Source organism: Protomyctophum bolini (genome assembly GCF_963924005.1).
Source record: "Protomyctophum bolini genome assembly, chromosome: 6".
In the NCBI taxonomy this organism is placed as follows: Eukaryota; Metazoa; Chordata; class Actinopteri; order Myctophiformes; family Myctophidae; genus Protomyctophum; species Protomyctophum bolini.
Genome location: NC_137867.1, coordinates 37,272,743 through 37,291,875, shown reverse-complemented (window position 1 = coordinate 37,291,875; position 19,133 = coordinate 37,272,743). Strand labels below are relative to the sequence as shown.

Genomic DNA, 19,133 nt, shown 5'->3' with positions numbered 1-19,133 from the left:
CGTGTGTTATAACTCCACCTCATCCATCTTCATCTGTTCGTCTTCTGTAAAATCAGTTCTCGTGAGCAGCTTGTAGAGTCCTGGACCTGGCTCAGTAAACAGAGATGCAGAGCTTAACAGCAGCTTGTAGAGTCCTGGACCTGGCTCAGTAAACAGAGATGCAGAGCAGCTTGTAGAGTCCTGGAACTGGCTCAGTAAACAGAGATGCAGAGCTTAACATGTGTTTTAAGCTTTTCCAGATCGTGGCATCATGCATGTACTCATGAATATAACTCACCTGCAGCTCAAACATATCCTCTCAACAACGAAAACATCTCTGAAAACAGAATTGTTCCGTTTCTGGTTTCTGTAATCTGTATACAGCTGATACTCATTGACGCTTGTTGTCAAGGAATCAAATCAAATCAAACTTTAGTCCTATTTCTAAATCTATTTCCAAGGCTGACCAAAGTGCTGAACAAGGTCAAAACAGAACAAAGCAATATAAAACATTGATACAAAAAAAGCCAAGAAACATGAACGACAAGAAAATATTAAACAAGAGCATACATTAGCACAGAACAAAATATCGGAAGACAGAGAGCTCAAGTGCAATTAAACGCAAGGGAGAACTGATGAGTTTTGAGTAAGCATTTAAAAGCCCCAATCGACTGGGCAGATCTAATGGGGAAGGCAGTTTCATGTCATCATGTCATGTGTCTGCAACTGTCAAAATAGGTCTTCATCTATTCTATGAATTTAAAAAAGTGTGCATGTGTGCACGCTCACGCATGTTGTGGCCCTCGGCTTAAATTGGCACCCTAGACATAATTTGGAAAAGGAATTGGGAAAGCCTGTGTTAGATTGCGTTTCTGTGTAGAGCCTCCCATACAAGATTTTTGACAAGATTTTGGAATGATTTAAAACAAATCTTTCCAAAATCTTGTCAAAACTTTTGTAATGTATGGGAGGTTTTTTAGCACAGAATCTCAGCCTATGAAGTTCAAAACCCCATATCTCCCCTGGCCAGGAGGGGGGGGGGGGGGGAACTCCCTCTTGACCTAATAGCAGTAGATCATGCAGGAGACCCGTGTTGAAATCTTGAGTGTTACATTCATTGGTGCCGTGAGTGACCCAGATCCAGTTTCCCATTGGGGAGGGGTGGTGGGTGGGGGGGCTCAAAGGGGTGTGCATTTAGCAGAATAAATCATCCTACCTCAAGGACTAAAATCTCCCCAGGCCTGGCCTGTCACGGTTCAGGACAGGTAGGTGTTGGACCCAAGCGCAGACAAAGGCAGAGGACAGGCAGGTCGAATACAAGGGGGTTTTATTAACCAAAATCAGGAACAAACAAAACACTAGGAACATGGAAAAGCATGAGGGGCAAAAAACCACTGACTTACAATTTACGAACGAACAAGGAACTGAACACACATGGGATAACTAGACACAGGTGAACACCACTGACAATCAACACTGGGATAGGCTGGGGAACTAAGGGGACACAGGTGGAAACATGGGCAATCACAGGACTAGTGAGACAAGACAGGAACAGAACTACAGGGGCAGACAGGAAGGCACAAAACATGACATCACAGAACGTGACATGGCCAAGGTGGGGTTTCCCTCTTGACTACAGTTTGGTTTCCAACATGGGAGACCCGGGTTTGGTTCTCAAAGGAACCTTACGTCATGTTGTGTCCAGACTAAATAACCCAACATCACTATTAGGTTTTGATCTAGGTTTTTTAGGATGTGTTTTACCCCTGCTTCTGCTCAGACTGAATTAAATACATGCATTTCCTTTGGAAAATATATTTAGGTTTAATATTACAATGTAACAATATAATAAAACAAATCAGACCAGTCTGAAGCGAGTGGTGCAACAGCACCCCCTATTGGTACTCTAAACATAGTAACAGTCACGACACACTCCCATAGTAAGTAACATAGTCACATAGGGAGTAGGGACAAAGCTGTTCCTTGGAGTGGTTGCACCACTCAAAAAGGCACTGGATTAATGATTATAAACCTATGTAACCTTTTTCTTGAATAAAATGTAATTTTGGCCAATCTGTATGGTATATAGAGTGAGTGGTAATTGTTTATAGATAAATCACTGACCGGCTGATTAGGTCGCAATATACAAATTAATAATATACAAGGTCAAAGGGCAAATACAAGCGGCCGAAATGAGTTTTGGTGGCTGGCATCTCCCTTAGAGATAGGATGAGAAGTTCACAAGAGAGAGACTCGGAGTAGAGTCGCTGCTTCTTCTCCTAGAAAGAACCAGCCTATAGCTGGTTCGGGCATCTGGTTAGGATGCCTCTCAAGTGTCTTCAAGTTCCTAGGGAGGTCCTTGATGCACGTCTCACTGGGAGGAGACACCAGGGCAGACCAAGGCGCAGATGGAGGGATTACATCGAATCACTGGCCTTGAAATGCCTCGGAATCCCCCAGGAGGGAGTTACTAATGTAAGCGGTTGAAGATGGATGGGTGACCACTGGGGGGACTGTATTTTGTCTCAATGCTCTTCTATTGAGACATTTAAAAGTGTGAAAATAGCTCATCTACATCGATACATATTAGATTTTTTAGTTTTGCTTTGTTTTTCTAAATAGTTAAACATGCCTAAAGACTTTAGGCCTAAGGGGTAAGGCTTAACCCCTTAGGCTCCTTTGAGCCTAAGGGGTAAGGCGGCGGCACCGGCAAGCAAGATAGGGCCCTAAAGCTCTAGTCTAGTGGTTAAGAAGTTTTCCAACCATTTTTTTTTCTTTTTTGTTATTTTCTTTTTAACAAATGGAACCCTTGTCACTACAGCATGTTGATCAAATGGGACAGCCCTGTGGTGGTGTCGTAAATCCACTGGAAACCAGCCTCCTGTTTGGACTGGGAAAGAATGTCTCCTGTAGAGTAGACTAGTGTTCATTCCAAACCACATCCTATAGTTTATCATTCAGTTCACTCAGTGTTTCGCACATTAAATGAATGTTGGAGAAAATCTGTGTCTCTCACACACACACACACACACACACACACACACACACACACACACACACCTCTGTGCCACTAATGTCTTTTCAGTGAACAGGATATTAGGGAAACTAAAGGAACCACATCCATCCAACGCACAGTAGTGTGAGACACAGTAGAGAATTGAAAACAAGTTAGCCAACTGATCTGACCTAAACTCCAAATTGAGAGCTGTGTGTGCACACGTGTGTGCTTCCAAAATCTCACAGAAAGAAATCCCAAATCTCTACCAAAATATAGTGACTGTCTCTTTTGGTGTGCGTGTGCGTGCATTGTGTACATGTTTTTGTGTATAGATGTTTGTATTATGTATATATGTACAGATGTGTCTATGCTGTGTCCTACAGTCTCCAGCAGAGCTCCTTTGAGGCAACTGTTATTATAAGTGAGAGAGAGGCCTGTATTCAGTCCAAATCATTAACTCAAATGTCTTTATGCTGTGTGAGAGTCAGCTACACGCAGAGAGAGAGAGAGAGAGATAGAGGGGGGGGGGGGGGGGGGGACTCAGACTGGCTCAGAACAGAGCCCAGGGGCCGGAATCAGACAGACAGACAGAGACAGAGAGAGACAGAGAGACCCAGAGAGAGAGTCAGAGAGAGAGAGGGAGAGAAAGACAGGTAACCAGACAGACAGGAAGTTATAAAAACAGACAGGATGGTAGGATGTCTGTGTTCCAGATGTTTAACAGATCGCTACCGAACAAAGACACATTCATTCAACAGCTGCTCACATCTATTCTAGTCTACTACAGTACATTGTACAGTATGGACCTTTACCTTATCGACTGGCTGGATCAGTGCTTGCCCCAATAAGGACGTGGATGGACACCATCAACGACTTAATGGAGACCTGAATGCCAGGTCTGTCAACCAACCTGAGCAGTGCCGATACCCTGGAGAACTACCAAGATAAAAATGTGGTTCAACGTGGAATAATCTAGTCCAATGTTTCCCAAACAGTGGGTCGGAACCCATTAAGTTCGACCCATAAAAATTGGTCCGTGACCCATACATTTTGTGGGTCACGGACCAATTGTTATGGGTCGTGACCAAGCGGCACTGAGCATCTTCCACTGACATGAATAGCGCGGGGGGGGGGGGGGGGGGGGGAAGCTTCACGCCAGATCAGTCTCTATCCTTTTAATACTCTATGGTCGTGACTCAAGTGAAAACCCTGTCTAAACTCTCTTTCAGATCTCGACCTGAAATGTTCGGGAACCACTGGCCTAGTGTCTATTCTACTCCACAGTTCAAATCTGATTATTTTGGGGGGTCCCCAGTCCAAGTATGATTATTTTGGGGGGGTCCCCAGTCCAAGTTATTTTGGGGGGGGTCCCCAGTCCAAGTATGATTATTTTGGAGGGTCCCCAGTCCAAGTATATGATTATTTTCGGGGGTCCCCACTCCCCAGTTCAAATCTGATTATTTTGGGAGGTCCCCAGTTCAAGTTTGATTATTTTGGGGGTCCCCAGTCCAAGTATGATTATTTTGGGGGGTCCCCAGTTCAAATCTGATTATTTTGGGGGGTCCCCAGTTCAAATCTGATTATTTTGGGGGGTCCCCAGTTTAAATCTGATTATTTTGGGAGGTCCCCAGTCCAAGTATGATTTTTTTTTGGGGGGGGGGGGGGGGTCCCAGAGCCTGAAAGGGTTAAGAAGCACTGGTCTAGGGGCAGAAGAGCACAACACGAAACAAGAGAAGGTATTAAATGCAAGAAAAGGTGCCCTGCCATTTACTGCTATGCACCGTGAAGTTATTTACAAGCTTGACGCCACCTAGGGGTGAACCCAGGCCAAAATAATAAACAAACCCAAACTATGATAACCCCTTCCTAACCCCTGCCTGAAAACAAAAACAGACACCCGTCCTAAACCCACTAAACTAAACAAAAACAAGAGAGAACAATTCCACACAGTTTGGTGATTCATACCTACTGCTCCGTGCTTTTTTCCTCTCTTTTTCTTCTTTACAAAATGGAATGTGCTTCATATACAGAAAGGGGTATTGGGGTAAAATGGTAGTTAACCTGCCAGCCGGGCCCACTGTTTCATGTGTTTTCATTGTGATAAACTAACATGCTCTGAAAATGCATGCGGCCCCACCCATCTGTCCACTTAACACGTGGGAAGGGTGGGCCGTGGACATTCTTCACGTGAGCCCCCACTGGTCTAATCAGTCTTAGCTCCTAGCAAACGTACCTACCTACAGTAAACAAAACACAAAAGGGTCTTAAACCTCATCGAATTACACACACAAATCCAGAAGATAATAACAAAGCCAACTCTGTTGCTGGACAGGATGTCTCTGTCGCTGGACAGATGTCTCTGTCACTGGACAACTGACCGATGTCTCTGTCGCTGGACAACTGACCGATGTCTCTGTCGCTGGACAACTGACCGATGTCTCTGTCGCTGGACAACTGACCGATGTCTCTGTCGCTGGACAACTGACCGATGTCTCTGTCGCTGGACAACTGACCGATGTCTCTGTCGCTGGACAACTGACCGATGTCTCTGTTGCTTGACAACTGACCGATGACGTTTCCAGTGAGTCAATCCATCCACACTGGAAACGGCATCCAACAGTCGTACAATGACAGAGACATCCTCACGAGAACACAGACAATACAGAAAAAAAAGGGGAAAAAAAGAAAATATAAATGACAATTGGTCATAACAGTTGTTTTTGTATTACATTGCGATTGTGTGTTCAACCAGCAAAACGTCATTGTGGTAAGCCAGGTAATTTCATTTTAGTTATCTTGCATTTGTATTGTTGTGTTCTATGGTGTATATAGCCAGGTCAGTAACGTGTAGATGGTCCAGGCAGTGGAACACACAGCAGACACTCTGGTACAGAGGCCTATTATACACACAATGTCTGTTTTCTCTGCTGACCTCCTGCTGTCAGTGAGACCCCCCACTGGCACATACCCATTAAAACCATCTAAAATCAATTATATCAGCTGTCAGTAGGCCAACTACAACCTCCAAAACACACACGCGTAGACCTACCAAACGTGCGCACACACACACACACACGTTTGCACGCATGCATACAGCCACACATGGTTGTGCGGGTGATGGACTCAGCAGAGAGATACCAATGGGATTTAAAGGCAGTAAACCAGATGTGTCGTATGGACCTGTGGTTCTCCTCAAACATTTTCATGTTTCACCACCACATTGATTGCCTTCGACAGCGGACCGCCATCTGGAAAGATTTTGTACCAGGGAATCCCTAAAAGAGAACATTCGTCAAGATCCTTCCTTATTTTTTAAAGTAATCAAAAAAATGAAATTGGGTTTAAGTGTTTAAACTGTTCCTCATTTTGTTGGGCACCCTGGGGGTCCAGTCCACGGACCCCACTTTGAGAGCAAAGTGTAGAATATTTTCACTAAATGCAGAGCACAAGAAATGTGCAAAAGCAATTGAGTAAAACTGTAACACATGCAGGGACTGAATCCACAATGTGCAGTTTCAAGTTTCAACTGAGAAAGAAAGAGAAAGAAAGAAATCTGTGACTGTAGATATTGACGTTTTATTATAATTAAATCATTAAATATTAATTGATTCAATTAACTAAACCCTAGCCATGACCTGTGACCTTTACAAATGAGTGGGTCTCCAGTTGGAAGTTCAAGCAGATATGTAAACTTTGTGTCTGAGGACATGTAAAGATATTTCCAGATATATTTGTGAACGGAAATGACCAACAGATGACAGCTTTCTGTCTCAGATTTCGGGAGGTATAGTTTCAGACAGTATATACAGCAGCATTCGGAGATTGTGGAATAGTTGGCTGGCTACACAAGACTACTCTAGTACTCTATGTTCCCTATCAAGTCCTAAGCACACAGTTCAACGTGTTTGACAATCGATATTATACTAGTTTGGAGTATAAATTAGGTTTCACAGATGCACACAATAGGAACAAGAGGTCACAGTTCAGGTCTAGACATACAGTATTTCACATCAATAAAGTAACACACCATCCAGTTCTGTACCACGGGTATTTGAAGTCAATTTATATCATCAACTCATACATTATGATGCTAATTGTGATATTAAAGAAAGAAAAGGCTAGCGCAAAAAGCAGTTAAGACTACTGGCAATACAAAAGACCTAGATTCTGGATGGTAAACTCCCTAATAAAATAATGATCTTGGAGATAATTTAAATGATCTAATAAATGATCTTGTAGATCATTTATTGGCACAACATGGCCACATTTCAGAATGCTCCATGATGAGAGTTATATTGTGTTCATACAATATTTGTAATATTCAAAGATTCCCATGGTCTCTGCGTTAGCAACAGTATTGTTGGAAAAGAGAGGCTTCTTGTCTATCTTGTATGAGATGACAGACCTGAAGGACCGGACAGTCTTCAGTGTCTGATTTTCTTCCTGGGAGCTGTTATTTCTCATGTTCTTACCGGGAACCGTGGCGTCATGTGGGTGTCAAACCCAGCATCCATATTCTGTGGGGAACATTAGCCAAAAGTAGCCAATCTACAAGTTTTCAACGTTATGAGCTTGAATATCGGCAATTGTTTTTTGGCGAAGACATTTGGTGTAGATGGGGGGGAAAAGGCAGTCCCAGTACAATGCCAACTCAGGTCCAGTTTACTAAGTCTAGAGGGCTTATGAAGTTAATGGGTAGAGGGTACTGTAGTTTATGATGTTCTTACTGGGAACTGTGGTGTGTGATGTTCTTACTGGGAGCCGTGGTCTCTCTGTTTACAGAGTCCTCTGTAGTACCTCAGTTCATGTTTCCATGATGATGTGACGTTCTTCACACGGACGGAGCAGACCGTCGTTAATCAGTAATAGTCCTGGCCATAATCTCTGGGGTGACTGTAATCCATTAACTCCTTCATCTCTGACAAACTGTCGGTCAGAAAGACAGACATCTCCTCTGGATGCACAGACATATAGGGAAACAAACACAGACATACAGACAGACATTAGTTGGTTGATTGTAGAATGATCTGTCTAACTGATCTGATCCAGCAGATCCATCCCATTATGTTTATGCGTGTCCTATGTGTGCTCTATATAGACCGATTCAGAAACGGGTCTCATTGTCGCAGGCAACGCATTTCCTGTAGGCGGAGACGACATACCTGCGGTTTAAACCCGCACATCTTCTACTACAGTGAATGGAAAAGTGTTAGTGTTAGTCTGCCTCAAACGAAAGGGTTGATAATGTAAAAGCTACAGGGGTACAGTATTTGTGCTCTAAACCAATATGTGATCATCTAAAGATGATCACCAATATGTAAAAATCAATTCTATGACTCATTGGAAGCCAGTGCAGTCCATCTAAGAATTGGTAATAATGTCTGTGTCCAGCTATTTTTGTTCTGGTCAGACAAGCGACGTGGTAAATTCACCATAAGTATTGCTCTACGGATATACTGTGCAAAAAATGAGTTATATTTATACCCATAATTGCTGTGAATATGACGGTAACATGCAATGCTTTTGCTTACTCCATAACTACAGGGAACATGAGGGCTACACACCCATTACAAATAGTAGCCAATCAAAGCAACTTGGTTTGGTAAGACACAAAAGTCATGCAGTATGACAGTTGCACCACATTTTCCAGATTAATTTGATTGTACTTCCATATTCAGAGTGGTTAGTCTCAGAATGTATGAAAGCTTTGTTGAAATGAGGCTGAAATGTGGATGTTGGTGTACCTGCGTTCAGGACCCCCAGGACAGCAGACGCGGAGGCGGACCCCAGGTTGTTACGGGCAACGCAGTGATAGGTTCCAGAATCCTCTTGCCCCGCCTTCTCAATCTGCAACCAACTGGAGAGCTCGAACTTCATAGGCCCGCCCCTCGACTGGAGAGAGAAAATTTATATAGCACCTTTATCCAAGGCGCTTTACATAGATTGTGCATTCACCCATTCACAGTCACACACATTCACTGATGGTGGCGGAAACCATGCAAGGCACAAACCAGCACATCAGGAGCTCAGTGTCTTGCTCAAGGACACTTCAACACTAAGGCCCTCATTTATCAATTGAGTGTAAAATCTGCCCCAAAGTCGAGTGTAGTACACTCACGTCGCCACGGCATTTATAAAGTGATCGCAAACAGTTGATCCTTCCTTAATTTCATTCTGATGTTAATACATGTGACGGCTGAAATCTATCTGGCACGCCCTATGAAATCAAGCCTCGCCCTCGTTTTTGCGACATGAACAACTGCAGTACGACCTTGGAAACCATAGTTACATGACGAAAAAAAGTCAATAAAAAGTTACCCTCAGGCCCAGCTTGCCTTGCTGCTCCGCTTGTGTACGACAGAAAAACAGCGACAGCTCCCGACCAGACGTGATTTTTGTCCTGGATCACGTTCAAGTTCAAGGTTTTGCGGAAATGGTAAATGCCGAATTGCGGTAATTTCTGCGTGCAGCCGTGCACCCATACAGTATTTTGGCGTACGCCGAGTTAATAAATGAGGGCCTAACTATGGGGGAGCCCTCATTTGAACTAGAAACCATCCAGCCACTCTACCCCTGAGCCACCGCCGCCACCAGGGATGGGAGTGCAGAGAGAAATGGTGCATTTCTACAACTGCTATGAGCCTGCGTCACGTTACGTCCTAACACGATGGCATGAGTAGACAAACCCAAGTGCAGAGAACACACAAAGCTTAGCAGCTGAACACGCAGAGGCCCAAAACATGAATGGTAAGTATAAAATGTGAGAAAGTCAAGAGAGTGGCGGTGACTAAAGCAATTAAACTGAACAAACATAGTAGAGGGACAGTTTTTCTCAGTGACTTCGGTATATTTCTCAAATCAGAGGACATGTTCATATAGTCACTTGTGCATATCATACAAGTAATATCCCATTATTGAGTGGTGCAACCACTCCAAGGAACAGCAATGTCCGTCCTAACCTATGTGACTGCAGTATGTTTCGAGTACCAGTAGGGTCACAAGTGGCGCTGTTGTGCCAGAAACGGAGAGAGAGATAGTGTTGCACTGTTGCCTGCTAATTACAATTTTAACAAATTGCAAATGGTTTTGAACATGCCATTAAAAGATGGAATGTGGAGATTTACAAGGTTTCTGCCAGACAGATATTTTACTACATGCTACATGCAAACAAAAGGCTTTTGTTTATGTGCCCAGATCTGATGACATGCTTTCATGCTAATCTTGACTTTAAGGGAAAGCGTTACATCAAGCAGTTCTCTAAAATAGCTCAGACATGCATCTCATAAAAGGATGCTCATGTTTACATTTCTAATGTTTTGTGTATTTGTTTGTTTCTTTGTGCTATGCAGTGTTGTACAAATGATGCCTTAACTTGTATCGCGAAGACATGGCCTGTCAACAAATGAAAGTACAGTAATTGCTTAAAAGTGAATCCTGTTCTGTCTTGTCACCAATCTTCCACATACAGTATAGTACAGTACAGTGTAGCTTACTTTGCACTGTTGAAATTGATATACAGTATGCCATACAGAGAAAGTGCAGCCTTGTTTATTTGCAATCACTGTCATCCAAACCTTAGCTTACATCAACAAATACTTACATAGTACACATAAGAAATTTGACTCTCTTGTATGACACAAAGACATGAGACAGTGTGACATGTAAATTGACATGAATATTTACTTTGAGAGGTACATTTAAATAGAAATGTACAGGCATTTGCAGGTACTCCAAGGTGGTGCATGCCGTTTGTATTAACTGTTAATTCACTGTAATGCATTTACTTCAAGATGTGGTTACTTTAAAATGAAGATAATTTGATAAACGTACCTAAGAGTTGACTTAACAACTGTTTATATATTAGGAGGCAATAGTTGAAAGCAAGCCTAATCAACACAGCTGGAAACAATAACACACAATTCACACCAGCAGTGTCATGGTGATGGCACGCTCTGATTGAGCATCGAGTGTCGGGATCCGCGACACAGTTTTCTGCCCCACGAAGGGAGGGACTTTCGCCCTATAGTTTTAGACTGGGACGGAGGGACGCCGTCTCAAGTGAACAATGAACACAGCGGAGCGCTCCCTACGCCCGTCTCACCTAATTGCCTTCCAGCGTGTGTGGTCTGTGGGTGTGTCTCACCTGGACAGAGATGTGGGGGTCGTCTCCGGGCAGAATCACGTTCACGCCGTCCTTCATCCACTCCACCGTTGCCATGGGATACGCAAACACCTCACACAGAAACATCAGACTGCTGCCTGTCTCGTTCACCTGACTCTGTGGACGCACCTTAATGATAGGAGCTGAGAGGAGGAGGGGGAAAGAGAGAGAGATAAAGTTAATACTAGCAGAGCACTAATGCTCTATCCATCACACAACACAACACAATGCACTTAAAATGAAATATACAATTTAATAACTAACTCGAGAGTGACTTAAAAAGTCCAAGATCGTGTCTTGAGACCTGTGATTCAGCACGATAATAAAATTGAAATTACTTTTGTTAGGGTTACAAACGAAACATAATACCACACTACTACTACAACAACAGCAGCAGCAGCAGCAGCAAAACCCTCTTCATGGCCTCAGGCTAACATGGTAGGGGATGACAGCGCTCCAATCCAACCGGATAGTTGAATGACAGGAAGAACTGACATTCTGTACGATGATGACACGGTCGCCGAAATTAAGTTAAAATACACACAGAAAAAAAACCCCACAAAACACACTCCAACATCATGTCCTCAACTATATTAAAATGGAGTTTGGGTGCAACATCGGTTAGTTTCCCCTTTAATGGTGCCTAGTGCTCCTAATAATAGTTAGGGAGGGTAAATGCAGAGGACACATTTCACATTATGTTGCAAATGTACTGTGACAAAAATACCCCAAAGGAGTGGGACCATGTCATTATAACAGTTTGGACATGCCCAGCGTTAGCCAACCACTGCATTCCTTGTGGTTTTAGACTGGGAAGACACAGCCTAAACAGGGAGTGACACAATGACCGTGCATGTAGTGTACCCGCTTTTCTTGGATCCGTGGAGGGGGGGGGGGTGACACGGCGCTCATATGATTAGACGTGTTTCTACGTAGCACCAACACGACAACACGACTGTGGAGACTACCCTGCCCATCAAGAGGAACAAGACCTCTCACATTTCCAGATGTTCCGAGTAGGGACACAGGACTGACTGAATGAACTTTGTGTGGAAGCAGCTTGTGTCGCAGATCGAAGGATGATGATGACAATTTCACCGGATCATGTCTGCTTGTCACTATGCCTGTCGGATTGAACTCTCGCCTCTCACTAAAAAAATTAATAGCTAGAAGCGTCAGTCTGTCAAGTGTTGGACCCAAGTGCAGAACCACACAGGCAGGCAGGCAGGTTGATCAAGTTCAATGACGATTTATTATGAAACTCACTTTACAAGCTGGCAATAAAGCAGGACATACAAGGGCAGGAAACACCATGACAACAACTATAAACTGGCAAGGGAACATTGAACACAGGGAGGTTTAAATACGGACTAATGGGTGGTCGGAACAATGACACGTTAAAGAGTGTCATTAGTGGAATGTGCACCCTCTGTGGCAGAGACATATAGATAAATAAAAATGATAATATAAATATACATTCGTACAATTTCTAAAGAACTAGTTTATTCAAATACACCACACAAAAACACATCTACTCTAAATAGAACCTGTTGCAACTCGACTAATTGATGGTTATAATTAGGACCAGCTGCTGTATGGTAGCTTGCGGTTTCAACTGAGTGGCAGCTGCTCTTCACACACCCCTGGCTGTGAGACTGGCCAATCATATCTAAGGTCTCCCTTTGGAGACACTGCTGGTTCTTCAGAACAAGAACTTCCATCTGCATCAACACACTTCTCTACAGCTGTGAATAATACTGGGTCACCTACAGTACAACCCATGCCAAGGACCCCCAAACAGCCATGTTTTTGGGCACCCCAATTGCGATATGGCTTTTTGGTGTATTGTTTTTTTGTCTGCACATGAATATGCAAACAAAGACAAACACATGTATCTATTATTCAATGTTCCATGGACCACAGCCCTTGTTTGATACGCCCCATAAAGATGTGCATGTGTTTGTGCGGACATGTGTTTCTGTGTTTTTAAGTGGTAAGGTCACGTCTGTTAGAGAAGTATGCAGAGAACTATTCTACTGACCTGAGAACAGACAAGCTTGTGTTACCTGCACCCCCTTCGAACACACACACACACACACACACACACACACACACACACACACACACACACACACACACACACACACACACACACACACACTTTTATGGAGCATATCGGACCTGTGTACTGTACTGCCAGAGTGAACGGTCTATGAAACAAAACACCATTTTACAGTAAAACAACATCCTGCCCAGTACAACCACAGTCTGCCACTGTTAGCTACTGGGAGACATGGGAGCTGCCCAGTAGTACAACAACCACCTCAGTCTTCTACTGTTGGTCACTGGGAGCTTCCCAGCAGTACAACCACCTCAGTATTCTACTGTTGGTCACTGGGAGCTGCCCAGTACAACCACAGTCTTCTACTGTTGACAGCTTAGCCCTGGTAGTGGCAAAGGCCACATCACCTTTGGTCTATACTTTGGAACAGAAGGGCCATGCCAGAGGATCTAGGCTGGGCACTGTTTCCCAAATAGTGGGTCGCTAGGACCCATCTGTGGGTCACAGTCACAGACACATCTTTGTATGGGTCCCTTAATTTTTTTCCTACATTGAGTTTATAATTATAATGATTTTAAAAACATTCAAAAAACATTCCCAACAAATCTAAAGTTTTCAAAAATGAATACCAAATTAAATGATTTGTAAATGAAGTAATTTCTTGAATAAAAGAAAAAAAAACTAAGACATTCCATAAATTAGAAAACAAATCTTTAAGAAGTAGTGAAAATAGGCAAGCAAAGCGACGCGTTCGTTGTGAGCTTGTAGATCTGCTATTTTCACTAATTTGGGTCCCGGGGGAATGTCTAATTTCACTTTTGGGTCACGGGCTAAAAGGTTTGGGAACCAGCTGAACCACTGATCTAGGACAGCGCCTTGGCCCCATGCCACACATCAGTAAATAAAATTAAAGTAAGACTGAATCACTGTGTTCAGGGAGTTTTTCTCTTTTCGAAAGGTTTTACACATGACTGCTTCTGTAAGACGTAGTCATGATGGGTCATGGAGTTTAAAAGTTAACCGAAGTTACCGAACGCTCGCCCCAAAGCACAGTTGCCCCAATTTCTTTCACGGACCACTCGCCCAGAGCGGTTCTTGTACACTTGTATTGGTTTTACTGAGGTTAAGGTTAGGAATACGCTTAGGGTTAGGCATAGTTTTACTGAGGTTAAGTTCAGGACTACAGTTAGGTTTAGGCATTGTTTTGTTGAGGTTACGTTTAGGAATATCTGGTGGTGGCTGTTCCAAGGTACCTACTGTATAAATACTGCTGCGAATTCTCCTGTGCCGCGGAATCCGTTAAGTATCCGTATAGTATCTTTGTTTGACCCATTTGGTCGCTTTGATTCTTCTCTTCCTACCTTGTTTATTGACACCTCACCACAATAAACGGTAAATAAACAAGGAAGGAAGAGAGGAATCAAAGCTTCCAAATCGGTCAAACATAGATTAAAAATACTTAACGGCTTCCACGGCACAGGAGAATTCGCAGCAGTGTACGTTGTAAACTAGAGTTCACACATTTAGAAGCCCTCAAACGAACAGAAGCCCTCAAACATCGCAGAAACCACGTTACCGAAGGTATATTTATGTCCGTGTTCCATCATTTCCATACGAAAACACATCACCGCACAGGGACCCTACGGGTCAGCCCGGTTCGGTTAAGATTGGGCTGACCCAGGGGGTTCCGAGAGGGGCTAGGGTGATGTGCTCTGCACTCTGGTTTAAAGCCTGGATGCTGTGTTCTGAATTAGTTGCAGTTTGTTTCTAAAGCTGGTAAAAACAGAGCTGTACAAACTTGTAACATGTGTACTAAAAGAAACTAAGACCACTGTCTAAACACTGGCTGAGAGGCTGTGGACTTTCCTTCCCTTTTGAAGCTTAAAATACCACGGTAGTTTGGGGTTCTATGTTCCTTACCTAAGGGCACATTTACAGTAGCGAACATTGACAGTAAGGAAAGGGTAGGGTCAGGGTGTGACTGTGTGAATTACCCTGCAGTGCAGTAAGTGTATTCAAACAGACCACCTTTGCCTTACTTATAGACTGTAGCCTATATGTCTTGTAGCGGGTAGAATACAATTATTGTCCATTGTTAATAAAAAAGTCACAGATATTGGTCTACAGTAGACAGACAGAGCCTATTACCAATCCCATACAGTGTGTGCAGACTCTTAAATGATAGTGGATTTTAGATTTGTGTTTTAGGTTATTGGATTTTTAGATGGGCAATTGTATTTTAGATTTGAAGTTCTATATTGTAAAAATCAGCTAAAATAATTCAGTGTTTTTATAAATGGCACCTGTCTTTTTAAACATCTGTGATGGAAAGCTGAATAAACATAAACGTTGCCGTATGACAGGCCTACCTGTTTCACACGGTCCTCTCCCTGCTGTCAGCTGCGGCTTGGAGAAGGACACCTCTCTGAACTGACACATGTTCATGTACGTCTTGCCATCGGAGCCACACACCGCCTCCTCCTCCACGCAACGACAAAGCAGCTCGTCATCCGACTCCTCATCACCTGATTGATTGATTGAATCATATATTAACAGAATGCATGGACAGGCACAGGCAAGTACAGTATAGCCTAGAATACAAGGTCTGCTAAAAGGATGAAACCATTATCCTTCAGGCTCATTCCATTGATGTCCTCATTTGGCCTACTCAATTAATAAAAATCAATAGTAGACAAATAGCCTAGGCCTAATATGCAAAAACATCATTAAACGAGCAGGCCTTATGGGAACAAAGGAAATAAATACGTAGGCCTGCAGTAACCAAGTAAACAGTGACGTTTGTGAAGTAGTTAAGACATCAATGAGCCTATATATTATTGTTATTGTAGACCAGGCCCATTGCAAGTTGCATACTGTCTTCTATCCTGAGCCTACTCTAATAAAATGAGCAGGGTAGTTAAAATGGGTTCGAGATGGAATGGAAGGCCAAGCAGTTAATAGCCTGACCACTTTGTATTGGGATGTCTGAAGCTGGTCTGAAGCCTTGTTTTTAAGGACTTTGTGGTGCTGTGGCACTGGTACCATGAGGTGCATCGTGCACCTCATGATACCACAGCACCACAATGATTATGCATTGCATACTATAGTCAAAGTGACATTGGAGGATGAGTGCTCCTGCAAGACTCCTCAACACTATGTAATCGTAGTTCTTACTGACCTCCTCCTCGCCTCCTCTCCTCTGTCTGGCACTGCAGCCCGGTCCCGCAGAGGCCGTAGAAGGCGTTCCTGTCGCCCAGGTCGCAGGCCTGCCCCTCCAGGTTGGCGCACTCCTTGCAGCAGCCGCAGGCGTCTAGCACCAGGCCGGCCCTGCAGCCCCGCGCCTCCGGGCACATCTCCGGGTCGCACTGGTGCGGGCACCCGGCGGCCTCCTCGGTCCCGTTGTCGCTGCCCCCCATCCAGCCCCCCCGGTCCACGAACTCCTCGTCCATCCGGTCGTAGTCGGCCAACGGGTCGGCGTACGGATCGATCAGTTGATCGTCCTCGGCGTGATGATGATCGATCCGTTCGGGGAGTTTATTGGGAAAGCAGCGAGATGGACTGATGCTCATTAATAAAACGCAATAAAGTCCCAGTAGAATTGCTGCACGTGACACGGACATCTTTGAAAAATAAATAAATAGGCTATAGGGCCTACAATTATTTAAATGAATCAATAAATTATAAAGTCAAAGTAAGACGGTTGGAATGCAGTAGCCTATAGGCTATAAAACAACCCAGTCCTGACTCCTCATATGATAATGAGATTTATTATGATCGTAGGGAAAAAAAACTATTTGTAAATGCTCCGTTTCAGGATCAAACACGCCATGGTCGTTGAAACATTTCCTTATTCCAAAAATAAATCTTTAATTTAAATGTTAGGTTAATTGTAGGCTGTATCAAAATATTACAAATGCTACAAAAGTGACAGTGAGTGAATAACAATTAAGTTGAATATGTTCCACTAAAATACTTTTTTCCAACATGCAATCCGTTAAACAAAACAACTGCCATGGATGAAATCATGAAAACACAGAGACTAGACTGACTGGAAACAACTATAGGGGGGAAAAGATAACAGTTCAAAATAAATCCCTCCAGAAACATTCCTCACGTGAGAGACCAAAAAGTTACTGAGTGACAGTCAGACAGAAAGAAGTTTTTTTCATCCAAGGTGAAATCCACTCCAGACCAGGAATGTTCTTGTTCGCTCCTCCTCAGCCAGTCAGAGAAACAGTTGAAACAAACCAACAAACAAACATGTATTGTAGAAGAATGCTGTGATGTGTCACGCCGCGCACGGTGCAGCCACCGCCGTGTGTGTGACAGTGCAGCCTGGCTTGACTGACTGGCGTTTTGACAGCAGCTGCTAAAGACATCAGCTGCGTGTCGCTGATGTCAGCCAATCACAGAGAGAGGGGCAACGTCCATGCACCGCGTCACACACCCAGCTCTTTAAATTACATGAATCAGGGGAAACCTTTGTTTATACAATATACGTCCGTAGAGAAAACGCCATAATATAAACGCCATAATATATGTTGTTGTTGTTGCTCTATGGAAAACACTGTCTGTGTGTCTGTCTGTCTGTCTGTCTGAGTCTGGGGAAACCTTTGTTTATACAATATACGTCCGTAGAGAAAACGCCATAATATAAACGCCATAAATTAATATATGTTGTTGTTGTTGCTCTATGGAAAACACTGTCTGTCTGTCTGTCTGCCTGTCTGTCTGTCTGTCTGTCTGTCTGTCTGTCTGTCTGTCTGTCTGTCTGTCTGCCTGTGTATACGTGGTGTAGTCTTATCACAGGGTGTATTTGTACTAACTAGACAGACAGACAGACGCAGTGCTAATGTCAGGTTGTAGAGCAGTAGTTTGGGCTTCAGTTGCTGTTTTTATTACTGTTCTAATCGCGCACGCACACACGCACACGCACACACACACACACACACACACACACACACACACACACACACACACACAGTACACACACACACACACACACACACACACACACACACACACACACACACACACAGGCTAAACACAGGCTAAACACAGGTTTAGGAGAGAACATGGCTGCTACCTTGAGTAAAGTACTGTATTTGAAGTGTCTATTGGCAACAGTCTTGAAGACATTATAAACACTTATTCTCAGCACACACAACAACAAACGCTGCGTGAGAGTGTGAGAGTTTATCTTCAAATTGATGTTGTTGATTGCTGAAACATTTGGACAGTTGTGAACTTGTGACCAAAATAAAGTAAAATGCTCAGGGATCATCAATATACATTGATGGCAATTAAAGGCCTTGTCCGTGGCACTTTTTAGATTTTCTGTTTTCTCATCCCATAGTCCAACTACTAGTAGCCTACTATTGGTTTTCAAACTTTTTATTTGCAAGGATCCTCCATTTCATTCCATTGTACACCCATAGCGGTTATCGACCTGTTATGGTCATTCAGGGCTATAGCTCTTTATGTGTTTCTTTCTGGTAATATTATTGTCCACCCATTTTGTATGTCAGGCAAAAATTTAATTTTGACAAAAATGTCCACCACAAGCCAGCATGATGATGACCAATGTTTAATCTAAATCCAAATGTATTAAATATTAAATATGGTAAATATATAGGCTACATGTGAAATCCATTTCTGCAACAACAAAACAAGTTTGATGAAAGCCAGACTGACTGGAAACAGAACAAAACAAATACAGTAGTAGCCAGTAGGAAAACATTTCTCAGACCAAAATGTTAGTTTGTACTGAAAAGTTCAACACGTTTAATCGGGGAAATGCATTCAACGCCTGTGATTGTTGATGGCAGACAGACAGATATTTTGGTAAAAAAGAAGATATGGTTGTGGTTTTGTTCTGGTACTGATCAGTAGACTACAATTGTTAATGTTTAGTATGAAAACCTGCATCTCCC

At 43.2% G+C, this 19,133-nt stretch overlaps 1 protein-coding gene across 1 annotated transcript; it reads right to left on the bottom strand.

Moving 5' to 3' along the window:
* Window positions 1–6,554: 6,554 nt before the first annotated feature.
* On the bottom strand, window positions 6,555–17,535 carry kazald3 (Kazal-type serine peptidase inhibitor domain 3). Its single transcript, XM_080765375.1, has 5 exons — window positions 16,379–17,535; window positions 15,570–15,725; window positions 11,121–11,281; window positions 8,722–8,869; window positions 6,555–7,931 (listed from the first exon to the last, which is right to left on the bottom strand). The coding sequence occupies exons 1-5, from the start codon at window positions 16,818–16,820 to the stop codon at window positions 7,837–7,839; spliced, it is 1,002 nt and encodes a 333-aa protein (XP_080621501.1). The 5' UTR covers window positions 16,821–17,535; the 3' UTR covers window positions 6,555–7,836.
* Window positions 17,536–19,133: the final 1,598 nt, after the last annotated feature.

Bases quoted from the DNA above. Each gene is read 5' to 3' on its own strand.
- kazald3 (XM_080765375.1), bottom strand. From the start codon at position 16,820: ATGTCCGTGTCACGTGCAGCAATTCTACTGGGACTTTATTGCGTTTTA. The intron at 15,726-16,378 runs GTCAGTAAGAAC...TCAATCAATCAG, and splicing joins GGAGAGGAGGCGAGGAGGAG to GTGATGAGGAGTCGGATGAC. The intron at 7,932-8,721 runs GTACACCAACAT...CTGTGCATCCAG, and splicing joins CCTGGGGGTCCTGAACGCAG to AGGAGATGTCTGTCTTTCTG.